The following is a 17,503-nucleotide window of genomic DNA, read 5'->3' as shown; positions in this document are numbered from 1 at the left end:
TGGAGTAGGAAAAATCAGCCACAAGGTAGGAAGTAGAAACCTAGGCCAGAGGCAAAGGTGGCTTGGAGAGTGTGACAGTTCTGGAAATGGAAAGGAAGGTATGGAAAGGGAGCTGTTTTAAAGGAGAAACTGCTGGTAACTGAAAAAGCATGAGATTGAAGCTTCCACTAAAACATAGAGACTTAAAGTGGGAACAAACTATAAAAAATGCTTCTTAAATCATATGAATATCAGATGTCCCATTATTTATCCTTTATTCAGTAATTATAGTAGTCCAAATAATCTGACATATTTTTTCCTTTCAGTTAAAATTATACCCAAACACCTTGCTCCTCTTTTGTATTTTTCACATTACAGTGGCCATCACTAATGGTCTTTGTTAGGGTCAGACTCCAGCCAGGCATTGTTCTAAGTGTTTAAACATATAATCTCATTGAACCTGGCTACAGTCCAGTAGCTATTATTACTTATCCCTATTTTATATCCGGAGAAACTGAGACACAGAACAGTTAAGTGACTTTCTCAACAATACCCTGCTGGTTACGTGGTATAGTTTGGGAAGCCAGGCGACCTGAATTCAGAGTTTGCAGACCTAACCACTATCTTGTCTCTCCATTCAAAGAGAAGAACTCTATTTAAATAGTAACTCTTTTTTACTGATTTGGCCTCTTTGCTACTAAATCAGAGAGTTAGCTAATTGTGACAGCAAAAGAATCGCTTATGTCATTCCAGGAAACGCTGAAACAGACATAGATTCTAGCTGCAGCAATTACACCCTCAAGGCTGATGGAACCCAATGCCCGAGTGGGTCATCTGGAACAAAAGTAGTCTACACTTGTGAGTTCATCAGCATCCGTGGAGCCAGAGGCAGGAAGAACATAGAAGTGACATTTATCTCTGTGGGTAAGGACTCTTTCACTAGAATCTTTAGTCATACATATGTTGCACCCTAAGTAAGGGCTGCCAATCAGCTGGGAATATCTATGAGAAAAACAAAGCAGGGCCTTCTCTGGGAGTGGGATGTGGTCGGGGCACATCACACAGTGGGAGATAGAAGAGGAGTTCCCTCTCTGCCATTTAACTTTGGATGGAGTCTTTTCAAAATCAGGAAGGGTAAGGGTAGGAAACAGAGGCTGCAGAAAAGGAACTGGTGGCTTTGTACTGGTAAGGCAGAAGGCGGGCTAGGAAAAAGAGTTTCCCACTCAGGTGAGTCCTATTATCAGTGAATCTATAATGAGGACAAAGCCCCTAGTTTCCCCATTTTTCCTCCCACGATCTCACTCTCCCTTTCTTAAATTCCAACAGCCTTGTGGCTGGCCAGTTGGCTCAGTTGGTCAAGGATTTGGATCCTGATACATACCGGCCAACTGCCAAAAAAAAGACAATCCAACAGCCTGGCTCAGTCCCCCACTGCCCCTCAACTCCCTCCGTCGTCCCTCCTAGCCCATTTCACCTATTCTATATATAGATAGGGCTGCAGAAAGCTTTAAAAATCTAATACATTGTGGTTATTTTTACAGTTGAAACAAGTGTTTTTTAATTTCTCAATTCAGTTAAATTAGGCCTCTTAAAATTATCACTTCTCCTCATATCATAAAGCATTATAGTTGCACCCCATCTGCAAAAATGGGGATTCAAACTTGTTTTTCCACCTGTCTTACAAAAACGAGCTGTTTAGATGAGTCATCAGACCCTTTTTGAACAACTTAGAGAAAGGACTGATATAGGCTGTACTTGATACTCTCGTCCATGTTGGCTGCTATTGTGACATAGCATTTTAACAAAAATTACAATGAGGTTTATATGAGCCCACATGACTAACCCGACTCTGAGGTTTCAAACTGGGAGTACGTAATCACTCTTGCTAGAGAAAACTGCAAGTTGCTCAAAAGACCCATGAGCTCTTCTATGGCAATAATGTGTTCAGATGACCTCATCTTTCCTCAAATTGTTCATTATAACTTAGCCCTTACCTGAAAAAATGAGGCATGTCTTAGGGACATGTTTTGTCTTTGCTGGAAATCATAGGTCTGGTTGTCTAGACCTCATCTGAGACTGAGGAGAACCAGATTAGTGGTTTCATGAGCCTTTTCCTTTCCACTCTCAGGAACAGCTAAACCTTAGAGAACCATCTCAAGACCCCTGCAGCCAGTGAGGGCAACGCGAGGCACACGCTATACCTTGCTTGAGTGACTTTGGGGTGCAACTGAATATTTGAATCACAGCTTCTGAAGGGCTTCTGATTTCTTTTCATTATGATTAAGGTTAAAATTTTACACTGATTGGAAAAGCAGGCCAGTGATAGTGGGCTCAAGGCACCTATGGAAGACTGAAGTGAATGGCACTTTGCAATGTCAACCGTGTAAAAAGACAAGCTCAAAGAGAAGTTGAAAGATAGAACAAGAGGCAAAAATAGTGGGACATTCATATACGCTTTCATATTTGTAATGGTCTTATTAACATTTTTGGTGAATGATTTCTCATGAGCCTATGAGGAACTTCTCAGAAAGAGTAAATTTACAGCTGCTTTAATTACAATTGCATACATAAATAATTTTATTACTATAATTATATAATTGCAATTACAGTTAAGGTGCCCATACATCACAATTTGCATGAGACAGTCCACATGTAATTATTTGGGTAATAAACTCTGTGATCCCCTTACTTAAAAATGTAGTTCCAGAATTCACTCCTTTGCTTATTATGCATTACCGTGTACTAGACCAAACACTAAGTGCTGGGCATACAAAGACACAGAAGCAAAGGGCTCATATTTTTATGGAGGGAGAGATATGGAAAGAGAGAAATTTATATATATGTGGTATTATCAAAATGCATTTTGGAAGAGTAGAGAAGGAAGTTGTTACAATACCCAGCCATTTATTCTCCTTGAGGTGTCACAGAAGAGGTTGGAGGGGATCTTGGGTTAAGTCCACACTCCTAAGTTTACAACCTTTTGCCCTGCTGATCATCAGGAGCTAATTCCAGCCACAAAGGGGAAGTGAAGGAGTTCCTAAGGCATGAGATGGAAATGAATACAGTTCAGAGCACCACTGGGAACAGCCTAGAAACAAATAAAGCCCAGGAGCAGCAAGGTACCAATCTCCTGTTGACACAAGCAGAGTCAGGACGGTCCTGTTTTTTCTGTCTCTAACTTAAATTTCACTCATGTGCCTGCATCACCCTGAAAGACTAAACATTGGACTTGTTGGTTTTGTTTTGTCTGTTTTGTTTGCATTCTTTCAGCCAATATAACAATAACCCCGGACCCAATTTCTGTTTCTGAGGGACAAAACTTTTCTATAAAATGCATCAGTGATGTGAGTAACTATGATGAGATGTACTGGAACACTTCTGCTGGAATTAAAATATATCAAAGGTTTTATACCACAAGGAGGTATGCTGATGGAGCAGAGTCAGTACTGGCGGTCAATACCTCGACCAGGGAGTGGAATGGTGAGTGATAGGCCAGACACTGTATTGTGCTGCCTGGACCCCTGGAAACACGCAACAACAGTTACCATCCATGAAGGATCTGCCCTGGGACACGCCTATGCCAGCCACTTCATATTAAATATATCTCCACATTTAATGTCACAGTCCTTTGGTGGCAGATGTCATTATTCCCATTTTACAGATGTGGAAATTGAGGCTCAGAGAGGATAATAAATATGCCTAGGATTATACAATTTAAGTTGCAGAGCAAGGCTTGGAACAAGTTTCTCTGATTCCAGCCTGTGCTCTTGTCATTAAGTTAAGGGGATTGTTTTTAAAAGTATTTTTACTAGACACTTGGAATGTTTCACCCAACTTTGTTATAGAAAAATTAGTTAAGGTTTTATATGCCTGGTTCCAAACAAAGAAACATTTTTATTTCCTATTTACCTTTATTCGTTGTTCATGTTGTAAGGAAATGTGAATCTTTAAAAGGAAAGAGAATTTGACAGACAGAACTGTCACAGTAATAGCTAGCTTTTATTGAACCCTTACTGTGTGGTAGGAGCTATGTTAAGTACTTAATTGTGCTAATTCATTTAAAACATGCAATGTAGAGGTCAATTCTATTATAAAGAAGAAGAAACTGAGGCCCAGTGAGCTTAAGTAAATTACCCAAGGTTATACATCTGGTAAATGGCAGAGCCAGGATGCAAACCCAGGTTGTCTGGCTCTGGTGACCGACTCTTAACCACTCCAGTCTGAAGCCTTCCATTAACTATAAGTCTAATCAGTCCAGATGCTGTGAGTCCCATGTCTATCTTTTCATGTAAGGCCTAGGCAACATTGTAGAAATACTTAATTATTGTTTGGTCTGGACTTGGTAGTATGCAATCAGGAAATGGGAGAACTTTTCTTCGAGGCTGAACTCAAACCTACTCTGTCCAGTTGCTCTTTTCTAATACTGGACAATAACCTAGGAGGAACCATAGCCTTCCAATTACATTAAACTATTAAGTAGTTTCATACTCAAGTACTGAAAAAAATATATTCTGATCTAAATCTACTACATTTTCATTTTATATTCCATTTAAACTCCCCCTTCCTCCCAACGGAAATTGAAAGGAGTTTCTTGTCTTTCCTAGTTCTTTTTTCTCTGGTTCGCTGCTGCTTCTCGCTCCTCCAGAGCTGGGGCAAAGAGAAAGAACGTAAAGCAAATCAAAGGGTCTTACGTAACTGCAGGTGCCGTTATGTTCTTGCTCTACTGTCTCCATAGCAGCTGGTCAAATGGTGGTTTGTCCTCTGGTGCCATGGTGTCCTGCAACCTCAAGGGCCTGCTCATATAGAAATGGGAAGGGGCGCTCATGACACCACATGCTTCATCAGGTCAACCACGCTCTTCAAAAATCTCCCCATCCCTGCACACACCAAGATTCCCATTGGCTTCTGGGGTTGGTGAAACAGCCTTGGAGTAGAAATTAGGAACCTTCGAATAAGCGGAGAATCCAGGTCAATCAAGCAGGTTCTCCTCCAGCACCCAGGAAGGTGTGGAGTGCCCTTGCCCAAGCTTGAGTGGGGGAACCAAGCCACCTCTTCTCCTTCCCAGCAAATGCCTTTTAAGAGTGATTATTTTCTTCCATCTCATTTTTGCTTTCTTCCACTCAGGAACCTATCACTGCATATTTAGATATAAGAATTCATACAGTGTAGCCACCAAACATGTCACTGTTCACCCGCTGCCTCTAATGCCAAACATCATGGTCGATCCTTTGGAAACTAGTGTTTGGTGTGGTGGTTCCCATGGCTTGAGGTGCTGCATACAGGAGGATGAAGACTACAAAGTAATTTTCCAAATGGAGTCCTTGTCTTTTCCTGCCGGTAAGATGTCAACTGCTGAATTGTTAGAATATATTATTTCATAAATGTGGAGTCTAAAAATTTATTCTTAAAATAGAGATCAAGAAACACAGGGACTGAATCAGAGATAGAATATAAAAAGCAGAATGCCATGAGCCTCTGTTACCTTCTGTTTTTCCATGTGGCTGGTGGCTTATTGGTTTGTGACAAAATCTTGGCATTCTATGAGGGTGAAGCCCATTTTTTTAGTGGGAGCTGTTAAGATAGTATTAAGATGCCTTCCTAGGATTTTCACTTCCTCAGTCTAGCAGACTGGATATTCTATTCTGATAGCCCCCTCTGTCATGCTATAAAATACCATGCTATAAAAGTGCCACAAAAATTCTTTCAAGTGAATAATTGAGCATGCAAGAAAGTAAAAGACATAACCAAATGCCAAAAACAAAGAGAAGAAAATAGAAATAATGCTTAGCTAATGCTGGGGCTTCCCTGCAGGCATTTGCCAATGTCAAAAACCCAGAACCTTGCGTTTTAAGGCTCTGGAGGGCACTAAAGAAAAGACTCTGCTTTCTAAGCAGTAACTGAGGCACTTTCACCCCACTGGCACAATGTCATGGCCTTTAAAGGTTGACACACTCAGAAAAAGAGTAGGCTAAAAAACCAAAATACTTATGCCAAAGTTGGCCTCAACTTTGGGTGGGCAAAATGTTTCCCCTGAGAATTATAATTGTCTTGCCCTCACCCACATTTGGGAATTGAATTTATACTGACTATGTGGTTCAGGAACTCCAAGCTGAGGAATAATTAGATTAAAGTGGTCCATTGGTAGCACCTTATGTCATCTGAACAAAAAAAAAAAAAAAAAAAAAAATTCAAATCCTTTCTGGTAGAATGTGCTCTCAATCCAGATCCCTCAGGATTCTCAGAGATTCAGGTCTACCAAACATGAGCTAACAACCCCAAATCTCAAAACACAAACACGTTTATGAGGGATTTACGAACTTGCTCATTCTCTCAATAATTATTCTTGGGGACTTGCTCAATGCAAGACATCAGAGCAGGCAATGAAAAGCAGACAAAAGAAGTGAGTCACATTTAAATCTTTATAAGTGTCCATGTCATAAAAGCAACGCATATAACATTAAATATCCAGAACAAATAACACAGGTTGAAAGAACAATGGAAGTTTAGAAAAGCAGGGACCCAATAACAACTGGAATGTTTAGAATTTAGTGTTTACTATGTGGTAGGGAGATATGAAATCAATCTGGATATTGAAATATTCAAACATTTCAACATTCTATGTACTATGTGCATACAATGAGTGCTTTCTATGTGGTAGATACTGAGTTAAACACTGGGAGATGCAAAAGTAAATAAGACCAGGGACTTTCTCTCCAGGAGCTTATGGTCTAGTGGAGAAGACGGACCCACAAAGAGGTGACTGTTAGCCAGTGTGGTGAAGGCAGAGTAGGATTAATGCACAGAGCATGAGGGGAGTTAGATAAGCAGAGGGATTAGAGGTATACTGAAATGGCATTCTGATTGTCAAAATGTGTGGACACAGACTTGGGGTTGTGCATGATAGAGGTGAAGTTTTGGCTAGCACACATGCAAATGTGGGCTGGCTTACTCCCAAAAGCCAGAGACAAAACCATGTAAATATGTAAAAACGCATTGCAAATGAGTGTGGGACTTTCCTGAAAAAAGTTTGGACAGTTTTACCCATATTGGATCATCTTAACAAAATTTGTGCTTTGGATACTCATGTTTGACTTAATTCTTCCAATAACTCTGTCTTTAGCCAAAGAAGTTAATGGGAAGCAGGTGTGCTACAAGTACAATTTCATGGCCAACTCGGTTTCTTGGTGTCCAAAAACTGTGGCTGTGTTTTGTCGCTTTACCAATGCCGCTAATGGTTCAGTCCAGAGCCCGTCTATGAAGCTTAATCTGGTTTCTGGTAAGAGTGTTTTAAATGACCTTAAAATGCTATATAGTCAGGAGCAGGGTCTCACCTATTCATTCACTCCCTCGAGCATCCACTCAGTCAATGTATGTTAGATATCTTCACTGTGGCAGCCTTGGGCTCACTATGGGGTGCTTGAAAAGAAATAAGCCATGTTCCCTGGACTTGAGCCTAGGGGAGAGATAGAGGAGATAAAAAGTGCTATCACGTATCATGTGGTATGTGCTAAACAGAGATGCTGTGGGTGGCCAGGAGGCCACCTGGCGTAACTCTGCTGAAGGAAGGTGGGGAGGAAATGATCAAGATAGCCTTGCAGATGAAATCATACTTCTGCTGAGTCTGGGACTCAGCAGTTCACCAGGAAGATAAGAGTGGACAGTATCTGTGTGGGGTTAACATTTCTTTGAGACTTCAGCAAAGGAAGGGTGTCCCCACTAGCACTGTTTTCCTGAGACAGGGCTACAGGAAAGGATTGGATCTAAAGAACAAGCACTGCCTTTCCCATCCTTTGCCATCACTGAGCCAATATGCCCCACGTAATGTCTTTAAGGTAAGAGGTTATGATTCGTGGAGCCATTTCTGTAATAGCCCATGCTGAAAAGCAATCTCAGTAGCAGCAGAGGGGCAAGAAGATACATGATGATCCTGGGCTTCTACCATAAGCAACTCCTCTGCCCTCCTAAGTCTTCCCAGGAACAGGACGCTTCATATATGAAAAAGCCATGGCTCCATTGCCATGTTAGTTGGAGTTAGTTGGAGTTTACTGAATGATTTATGGTCATTCTCACATGTGTTAAGAGCTGGGCTCTGGACACCAAAGCAGAAAGCAACTTAGAGTTCTCCATTTCTCTGTCCCCTGACCCTGCCAAGCACTGCCCAGCAAAGGTCACCTCTTCATTAGACAATCTTAGACAACATGTTTTATTCACTTATCTTTGTTCTCGTCCTTTACACCAAATCTCATTCTACTTCCTTTTCCCAGTAGAAAATCACTTATTTGTTTCAAGATTTTATACAGTGTTGAGGTCTCAATTAATGCTAAGTAAAAATGTTGGTGAGGGAGCGTCTGCTCATCAGAGTCAGGATCCTCTGGAGATTCTGCAACAAATGTCATTTTTTCCATTTTTGTGTGGGTAGAGGTGAAATAGAGCCACGTTTAAGGGAAACCAGAAGGAACGAATGCTGAAACACATCACTTACAATATTCAGGTCATGGGTCCCTGGAATTCCTACTACTAATTATGTCTTTGGATTATGGCAGTGCTGCTCAATCTTGGCTGCACATTGGAATCACCACGGAAACTTAAAAAACTGCACATACCTGAATCCCAGCCCTAGAGACTGATTTACCTGGGCTGGAGTGAGTCTGGACATTGGCATTTTTCAGAAGCTCCCCGGGTGATTCTAACATGCCACAGTTGCGAATCCCTAGATTAAAACATAAATTCTGTTAGGAAAAGCAACTGCAGATTATGGGAGTCAGATCTGTGTGGAAAGCAATGAGGGGCTTTGGAAAAATCAGGGACAGATTTGAAAAATTGGAAAACTACAAAAAGATCATTGAAAGTAAAGAGAAATTTGAAATTAAACATCAAAATTACCTAACCCTGACCCTATTTCCACTATCCTTTCTTCTTCTTGCAATTGTCCTTTTTATTTCTGTTTCCAATGCAGGGGAGAACATCACATGCCACGATCCTGTAATAGGTATCGGGGAGCCTGGGAAAGTCATCAAGAAGCTATGTCAGTTCTCAAGAGTTTCCAGAAGCCCTGGCAGTCCTGTTGGTGGAATCATCACTTACAAATGTGTAGGCTCCCAGTGGAAGGTGGTGAAAAATGACTGCATCTCTGCCCCGATAAATAGTCTGCTCTGGCTGGCCAAGGTGATCCTTAAACCTTTGACTCTGAGCTCTTGGTGGGGAGATCTGAGTGGCTTAACATATTTCTCAGCACTTAGGAAAATGGGTCTTGGTTTGGTTTGTATTGCTCCAAAAGCTACTTTTATTTATTTATTTCCAAAGAAGATGCGACCCTAGAAATACTTTTAAAGTGCTTAAATTTGAATATGAAAACAATGAAGTATGTGTTCTACTCTAGGAACAGCTGGATACCCTAACCTTGACTTCTCAGAAGCTTGTGTCCAATACTCCAAGTGGCAATGGTGTTATCCTCTGTCTTATTGCTCTTCTTTGAATAATTTTGATATCGAGCAAATAGCTATAATCTTCTCAGAAAGAGGAGCAATATAAAAAAATAAAGTCCATCGGTCAAAAAAAATAGTTGGGCTTTATGCTTTTGCAGGTCTGAGATTTTCCTCAATCCTTATAGGTAACCCGTACTTCTAAAGAGGGAACTACCCTCCCTTTCTTACCTAGAATAGAGGTTACCACTATGTGGCAGGGGAAGATGCCTTTTTTTCTATCAAAATAAATAAATGTCACCTGCACACTTAATTTGTTGTAAGTTAGAGACTCTTAAAATTCCGTAAGTACAATAAATAAGTACCGATGATGCAACTAGTGATGTGATAGTGAATGTTGACGTTTTGAGACAACCAGTTCCAAATCCTCTCTCACCACTGGAGGAAGAGTTGAGGAAAAAAGAGATAGTACTGATTTATGTTCTATCTATTTATATTCTGTCTCTCCTCTTATATTGCACCAAATTCATTAAAATACCCCATATGTGCAAAGCATTATTGTAAGTGCTGTTTAGGAAGAGTGTCAAATCAGAACTTGGCCTCTGATTTGATGATGAATATAGTCTAGTCGAGTAGTTATATACACACTCATTTTGACCAGGATAAATCAGGAAATTCTGCTTGAAAAACTTGGCATCTGAGTTGAACTTTGATCTATGGAACAGGGGGGATATAAATTTATCCTAATCAAAAAACATAGAAAGTATAATTTGAACTCAGTATGGGCCCTGGTTTTAATGTGGACCCTGGTCCCAATGTATCCAATACCTAGATACATTTTCAATGAAAAAGGGTCACGCTATTCTATCATGCTCCATTTGATTTCTCTATCTAACATACATCTATTGAACACCTACTATGTGCCAAGTTATATGACTTGTGCTGTGTTAGGCGTTATGGGATATGAGAAGGACTTCAATAAATATGACACGTGGTCCACACTGTTAGGGAGCTTATAATTTAGTTGGAGAGATATTAAAATTAAAACAAGATGACATTACTAGAGGTGTCACAGATGTAAAACATGTTAAATAAAACAAATACGAGTGCATTTAGAGGAAAGAACTCCCCTGGGTTGGAACACTCATCAAAGGCTTTCTATAGAAGATAGAATTTGATCTCATTCTGTAGTTATAAGCAGGTGTTAAGAGTTAGATAACATTAAGTGTTATCATTATAAATAGGGTAACCATATAATCTATCATTCAAATCAGGACACATTTGGAGAATAAAAGAGGGCACTCTTTTTTTTTTTAATGTGGTAAAACATAAGAATTTCCATTTTAAGCATTTTTAAACATACAACTGTGTGGAATTAATTACATTCTGAATGCTTTGTAGCCACTACCTCTATTTCCTAAACTTTTCCATCATCCTAAACCTAAACTCTGTGCCCATTAAACAATGTCTTCTCGTTATTCCTTCCTCCCATCTAAGAGAGCACTCTTAATAATTACTCTAAGAGAGTAGATATAAACCAGAACTGTCCCGGGAAAATTGGAATGACAGTCACCTTATGATCAGCAAGATAAGTATATGAGAAAAAGCAGAGTGGCAAATGTGCTTCCCTGCAGACTGTCTAAGTGACAGTTTTACTCAACTTTCATCTAGTTCTCGAGCAATCACAGCCGTCGTAGCTATCAGGCTGACATAGGTTTTACTATGCCCCTTTCTGTGTGAGATCTTATGTCATATTCCATTCTGAAAATCACGCTCAGATAGTTTAAGAGATAAGTATGTTATTTTATGGGATGTACTTATGGGAATGGAGGAAAAAGCAATCTACAGATGTGAGAGATTTTTTGTCATGAATGGATCAGCAGAATTTTATGGCTGGACTGACTAGCAACTTTTTCGTTTGCTCGGTTTGGCTTTTGTTTTACTAGAATTTGGTCAAGAGCCCCTCTCAAGATGCAAAGCTTCCTACCTACCTGAAGACTCTGTCTACTAGCGTGGGCAAGGTGGAACACGGCATCGGCTCATCTCCTGGGAACCTGCAAGCCGTGATTAACATCCTTGATTTGCTCTCGACAGTTCCAACCCAAGTGAATTCAGAGATGATGATGGTGAGTTTACTTACCGCTTGTAGGAGTTGGGGTCTTACCTTTTCAGGATGTGTGTTCCAGAAACACACAGCAGTTCTCCCCGCCGAAACATCATTCCTCCCCATTGCATCTTTTTCTCTGGGTATTCAAGTCACATAACATGCTCTGCCTGCTACAGCTTTTAGGATATCAGGGAGCATTTCCAGGATTCATTTTGAGAACTTAAGATTTCTTTAGTGAATCTCTGCTTAATTTCTTCATTAAAATAGAATGGATTATTATTTGTTTTACAGGAAAACTAGGAATTAAAGATTTTCAGAATATGTACAAGGTGGGATCCTCAAAGGTCTAGTACTAAACACAACCTTTGAAGCAATCAAGGCTCTGGGAGGAAGGAGAATTCATCACAGGAGTTCAGATAAAGAGACTTTAGTGAAGGGGTGCTTACAGAGGTAAAGCCAGGGTTAAAAAAAACAACAGGTGGTGAGGCACCCAGAGACCAGCAACAGTTAGAAGCCATTACCACCCCCTATGGAGAGGAGAGGAAATAGTGCACCCAGAGCCCAGTGACAGTTGAAGCCTTGGAGGAGGGAGTCCTCGGCAGGAGCTATAGCCTGGGAAGGCCATAGCTACTATCAGAGAAGTGCTGAGGATGGAGGCGACTAGGGCCAGGGAATCAGAGAGAATGTATCTCAGCTTCTCTCTTCTCTCACTCTCCCATCTCCTTCCAGTGCCTCTCACTGGCTGAACCCAACCCAAGGCCAACTGGCTAGAAGCTTGGTGATGGAATCCAAAGAGGTTATATAACTTTCCTAGGGCAGCTATAATAAATTTCCACAAACTAGGTAGCTTACAGTGACAGAAATTTATTCTTTTACAGTTCTGGAGACTAGAAGTCTGAAATCAAGGTGTCTGCAGGGCCACATTCCCTCCAAGGGCTCTAGAGGAGAATCTTTCCTTGCCGTTCCAGCTCCTGGTGGCTCCAGGTGCTTTTTGGCTTGTGAATGGCGTCTCTCCAGTCTCTGTGTCTGTCTTCACATGGCCTTCTCCTCTTCTCCACTTGTTTCCTCTTTTTTTTTTTTTTTCTTGTAAAGATACTTGTCATTGGATTTAGGGGCCACCTAGGTAATTGAGGGTGGATCCTTAATTACATCTACAAAGACTGTTTCTTCAAATAAGGTTACATTCACAGAATTGGGGTTTTAGGATATTTTGGTGGCCACCATTCAACCTACTATAGGGATCATATTTCCAGAGGACAGAAGAAGCAGAGAGGGCAGATAAATTATTTTGGGGGAGGGCATGAATGGAACATGATGAGCCCAAGTTTATGGGAGAGAGAATCAAACTGTTTAGCAGAAAAGAAAGATGCCTTTGACAATACTTGGGTAGGTCGTTTCATGCTCAGGGTTTGAGAGGGTCTTCTGAGACTTCCTCACCCTCACTGGTGAAATACCACCCACCAAAAAGCCATTGCAGCCTTGAGATTTAAAGCAAAATAAAACAGAACAACAAATATCTCTGGCAGCCTGCTGAATTGGCCTTAGTGAGCAGAGTATATGTGAGATGTGTGTGGGGTGTGTGGGGTGTGGTTCCCACTGTCGCTATTCCTAAATGTTTAGTGGAGTCTCATGGTCTTCGGGATCCATCCTCTGCTAACATCTGCCATACAGCTCCCCATTGCCTGTAATCTTTCAATTTTCTCTTCACTTTTCCTCTTACCTGTACCCACTCAACCAATTTCCAGAGAGATATTCTTTTTTTCTGTTCTATGATTGAAAGGATTTGCTTGGTTTGATCCTATGCCATGTCACTTACAGCATGTGCTCTCTACCATTAACATCATCCTTGACAAGCCCATCCTGAAAATCTGGAAGGTTTTACAACAGCAGTGGACCAACCAGAGTTCACAGCTACTGCATTCAGTGGAAAGATTTTCCCGAGCATTACGGACAGAAGATAGCACCAACTTGTTCATCTCTCAAACTAATGTGCAAATGAGGAGCATGGCAATAAAACCCAGCCACCCAAAAACCTACCAGCAGAGATTTGTCTTCTTAGATTCTGACCTGTGGGGCAATGTTGTCATTGACGAGTGCCAGGTGGAAAACTTGCAGCCAGGTTCATCTATTGTCACTGTGGCTTTCCCAACCCTCCAAACTATTCTTGCTCAGGATATTCAGCAAAAGGATTTTGCAAACAGCTTAGTGATGACAACCACTGTCAGCCACAATATAGCCATGCCATTCAGGATTTCAATGACTTTTAAGAACAACAACCCTTCGGGTGGGAAACTACAATGTGTCTTCTGGAACTTCAGCCTCACCAACCACACAAGTGGGTGGGACAGCAGTGGGTGCCATGTTAAAGAAGTTAATGGGGACAGCGTCTCCTGCACCTGTGACCACCTAACATCATTCTCCATCCTCATGTCCCCTGATTCTCCAGACCCTGGTTCTCTCCTGGAAATACTCCTGGATATTATTTCTTACATTGGATTGGGCTTTTCCATCTTGAGCTTGGCAGCCACTCTGGTTGTAGAGGCTGTGGTGTGGAAATCAGTGACTAAGAACCGGACTTCCTATATGCGCCACACCTGCATAGTGAACATAGCCACCTCCCTTCTGGTTGCTGACACCTGGTTCATCGTGGTTGCCGCCATCCAGGACCATCATTATCCACTCAACAAGACAGCCTGTGTGGCTGCCACCTTCTTCATCCACTTCTTCTATCTCAGTGTCTTCTTCTGGATGCTGACGCTGGGCCTCATGCTGTTCTATCGCCTGGTTTTCATTCTACATGACACAAGCAAATCCATTCAGAAGGCCATTGCCTTTTCTCTTGGCTATGGCTGCCCTCTTGTCATCTCGGTTATCACGGTGGGGGCCACCCAGCCACAGGAGGTCTACACAAGGAAGGATGCCTGTTGGCTCAACTGGGAGGACACAAAGGCCTTGCTGGCCTTTGTCATCCCAGCACTGATGATTGTGGCAGTAAATGTGACTATCACAGTTGTGGTCGTCACCAAGATCTTGAGGCCTTCCATTGGAGACAAGCCAAGTAAGCATGAGAAAAGCAGCCTGTTCCAGATCAGCAAGAGCATTGGGGTCCTCACACCACTTTTGGGGCTCACGTGGGGTTTTGGTTTTGCCACTGTGTTCCAGAAGACCAACATCATGTTCCATATCATATTTACCCTCCTCAATGCCTTCCAGGTAAGTTCTGCCATGTAGGGTTCCAGGAAGTTTCCATTCTGGTGGGACAAATGGATGATAGAAACATAAACAGGAATAGGAATGAGAAAGGGTTTTAGTCCAGAGGAAGCCCTGGCTCAAAAGAGCAGCAATTAAAGAACTCAGTGAGGTAGAAGGGACACATTTCTCTGCTCCCATGCAACCTCATACCTCTTATCACCCGCATTATAATTTAGCTGCGTAGGCCAGCCTCTTTTAAATGCCCTGATAATACGAGTAGGGGGAACATCCCTTCCCTTAACTGGATTTTGCTATTTATTCAAGAGTATCTTGGTGCAGTCTGTTATCTCCTAAATGAAAAGACCACTGTGAAACCAAATAATGTCTCTACTTAATTTCCACAAGCATTCAATGAGCTCTGTCTTTGTGAGGACAGGGATCGCATCTTTCTTATTCATTACTGTATCCCTAGTGCCCAATAAAGACCTTGGCACAAAGTAAGTTCTCAATAACCATTTGAATCAAGTGAATGCTATGTACTACATAGTCGTTTCTCTGCAAACAATTATTGAAGAATGAAAAAAAAAAAATGAATGCCCTATGAATGGGAGACAATCTGCTTGGTTATACTAAAATGAAAAGACACCTTCTTTGCTGTCCTGCAGCACATAACCAGTTACAATATAGGCCAGTTTGTTCGAAGAGCTATAGCAGGTACAGACAAGGTTTTCGAGCATAAGGAATGGAGTAATTAATTCTGTTTCACCCGATGGAGAGAGAGGTGGTAAAGATAGAGAAAACCTGCCCAGGATACAGGCCCCTATGAGCTGGCGAGGAGGCCTGTGTTCTGGAGGGGAAGTTAAGATATGGCTTTCTGGATGCTTGGGCTGAGACCACATGAACTCTAATTTCTGCTACTGGGCCTGTAGCTCCAAGCTATTAGGCTGTCTCTAATGATTTTCATAATATGCCTCACTTGGGAGAAGTGAGGGATACTGTAGGCATAAAAGGTGTATTTAATAGCATAGCCATCAGGACCTCCAGTTCACAACTGAAGGGAAATGGGGAAATAGAAAATATCCTCCTAACGTGATTACATTTAGAGTCCCCTAGTGTGGACCTACTGCACCCCTTTTGACGTGATCCTGTACGGACTCATTCCATAAGTTCAGATGAGGAAAGACGGAAATAGAAAATATCCTCCTAACGTGATTACATTTAGAGTCCCCTAGTGTGGACCTACTGCATCCCTTTTGACGTGATCCTGTACGGACTCATTCCATAAGTTCAGATGAGGAAAGACATAGTACAAATCCAACACCAGGTTAATGATGCTTCCTATTTTCCCAGACAATAGAATATGACTAAAATGTACTTCTCGTAATCCTTTTCCCAGGGATTGTTCATTTTACTCTTTGGATGCCTCTGGGATCGAAAGGTAAGAATAATGACAGTTTTATGCTTCTAGAAAAGTCTAAAGTGCACGTGACATGTTGAAGTTATGATGGCTTCTTTTAAACAATGCAGGTACAGGAAGCTTTGCTGAATAAATTTTCATTGTCAAGATGGTCTTCACAGCACTCAAAGGTAAACTTTTTCTCTGCAGGGACCTTCCGTGTTACATCCTCATGTATTCCGCTAGTACGGACAAGCGGAGAGTACTAAATGTGTACCTTGGGATTTTGATCAATAGGGTTAAATACTCACAGTACATCTTCAAACCCCTCTCCCTCCACAGCTAGTTTTGGCATAGATTATTCACTCATTTTTTTTCACATGATAAAAGATATTAGAGACCTATCAAACAGTAAAACATGTATTTGAAGGTTATTTTTCTAATACAGGTGATAAGATTCCAATATCTAAATGTGGCCTAAGAGGGTGGGATTAGAGATGCAGGCAGTGACCACTAGCAGGCAGCAAACCAATCCTCCTAGCAATGAAAACGGCCTTGGCCTAACAAACATGCTCTGTGATTGATTGTCTTTTGTTTTCTCTTCTAGTCAACATCCCTAGGGTCAACCACGCCAGTGTTTTCTATGAGTTCTCCAATATCAAGAAGATTTAACAATCTGTTTGGTAAAACAGGTATGTAGTGACCTCTAGGTGCTCCTTGGGTGACCAGAATGAGTTTGCTCTGATGGGGAGCCTCAACACCCCTTCTCTTCCACCCACCACTGCATGGCATTTACCTGCAATGACCTCATTTGGGGTAGAGGTTAAATATAGAAATGTGATTACGTTTTCGCCAGGAGGTTGGTAGAGAGAGCAACTGCCTTCAGTGGGCAACTAATAATAATTCATGAAGAATAAGATCCGAAGAATCTAGACAAGCCTTTGGAGAGCTGTTGAACTGTCAGCCATAATAATGGGAACTGTAAATTGCTGTCCTTGTCAAAAACAGCATTCTTTTCTATGTCTGTTAAATAGGAGTAGATAGATTATGTTTCTGGGTTATGGTGCAGCAAAGAATATATTTAGAAAATCCTACTACAGGATCTCACTCTGTGGGTTTGTTTTCCTTTTTTTTTTTTTTTTAATTTTGTTTTTATGGAGTGTGCTTGTCTTACACATTGGTGTTTATAAAACTCTGCCTGCATATATGAGGGATTGCCCGTGAGCTATTAGAAACATTCACAGTTAAAATTTCCACCTTGGAGATATGAAATAAACAGTATTAATGACTTTGGACAATGGGTCTCAGCTATTCTGGCACATTGAAACCCCTGTCCCATGCCAATCCACACCCCCCCCCCCCCCCCACAGGAATGTAAGTATAGAATTCCCTAGCTTTTTGAAATTG

At 41.3% G+C, this 17,503-nt stretch overlaps 1 protein-coding gene across 1 annotated transcript in view; it reads left to right on the top strand.

The window, feature by feature from the left end:
- GPR116 (G protein-coupled receptor 116) overlaps positions 1–17,503 on the top strand; it is a 70,933-nt gene that overhangs the window by 49,710 nt on the left and 3,720 nt on the right. Inside the window, exons 11-20 of the mRNA XM_008575970.1 lie at positions 733–903; positions 3,250–3,459; positions 5,104–5,316; positions 7,100–7,255; positions 8,936–9,144; positions 11,348–11,527; positions 13,327–14,721; positions 16,097–16,138; positions 16,228–16,287; positions 16,704–16,788. Of these exons, the coding sequence (XP_008574192.1) occupies positions 733–903; positions 3,250–3,459; positions 5,104–5,316; positions 7,100–7,255; positions 8,936–9,144; positions 11,348–11,527; positions 13,327–14,721; positions 16,097–16,138; positions 16,228–16,287; positions 16,704–16,788 (2,721 nt within the window). The remainder of the gene's footprint in view (positions 1–732; positions 904–3,249; positions 3,460–5,103; positions 5,317–7,099; positions 7,256–8,935; positions 9,145–11,347; positions 11,528–13,326; positions 14,722–16,096; positions 16,139–16,227; positions 16,288–16,703; positions 16,789–17,503) is intronic.

Source organism: Galeopterus variegatus, unplaced genomic scaffold (assembly GCF_000696425.1).
Source record: "Galeopterus variegatus unplaced genomic scaffold, G_variegatus-3.0.2 Scaffold1268, whole genome shotgun sequence".
Taxonomy (NCBI): Eukaryota; Metazoa; Chordata; class Mammalia; order Dermoptera; family Cynocephalidae; genus Galeopterus; species Galeopterus variegatus.
The sequence above is the reverse complement of the archived record's forward strand: the minus strand, read 5'-3'. Positions and strand labels throughout refer to the sequence as shown.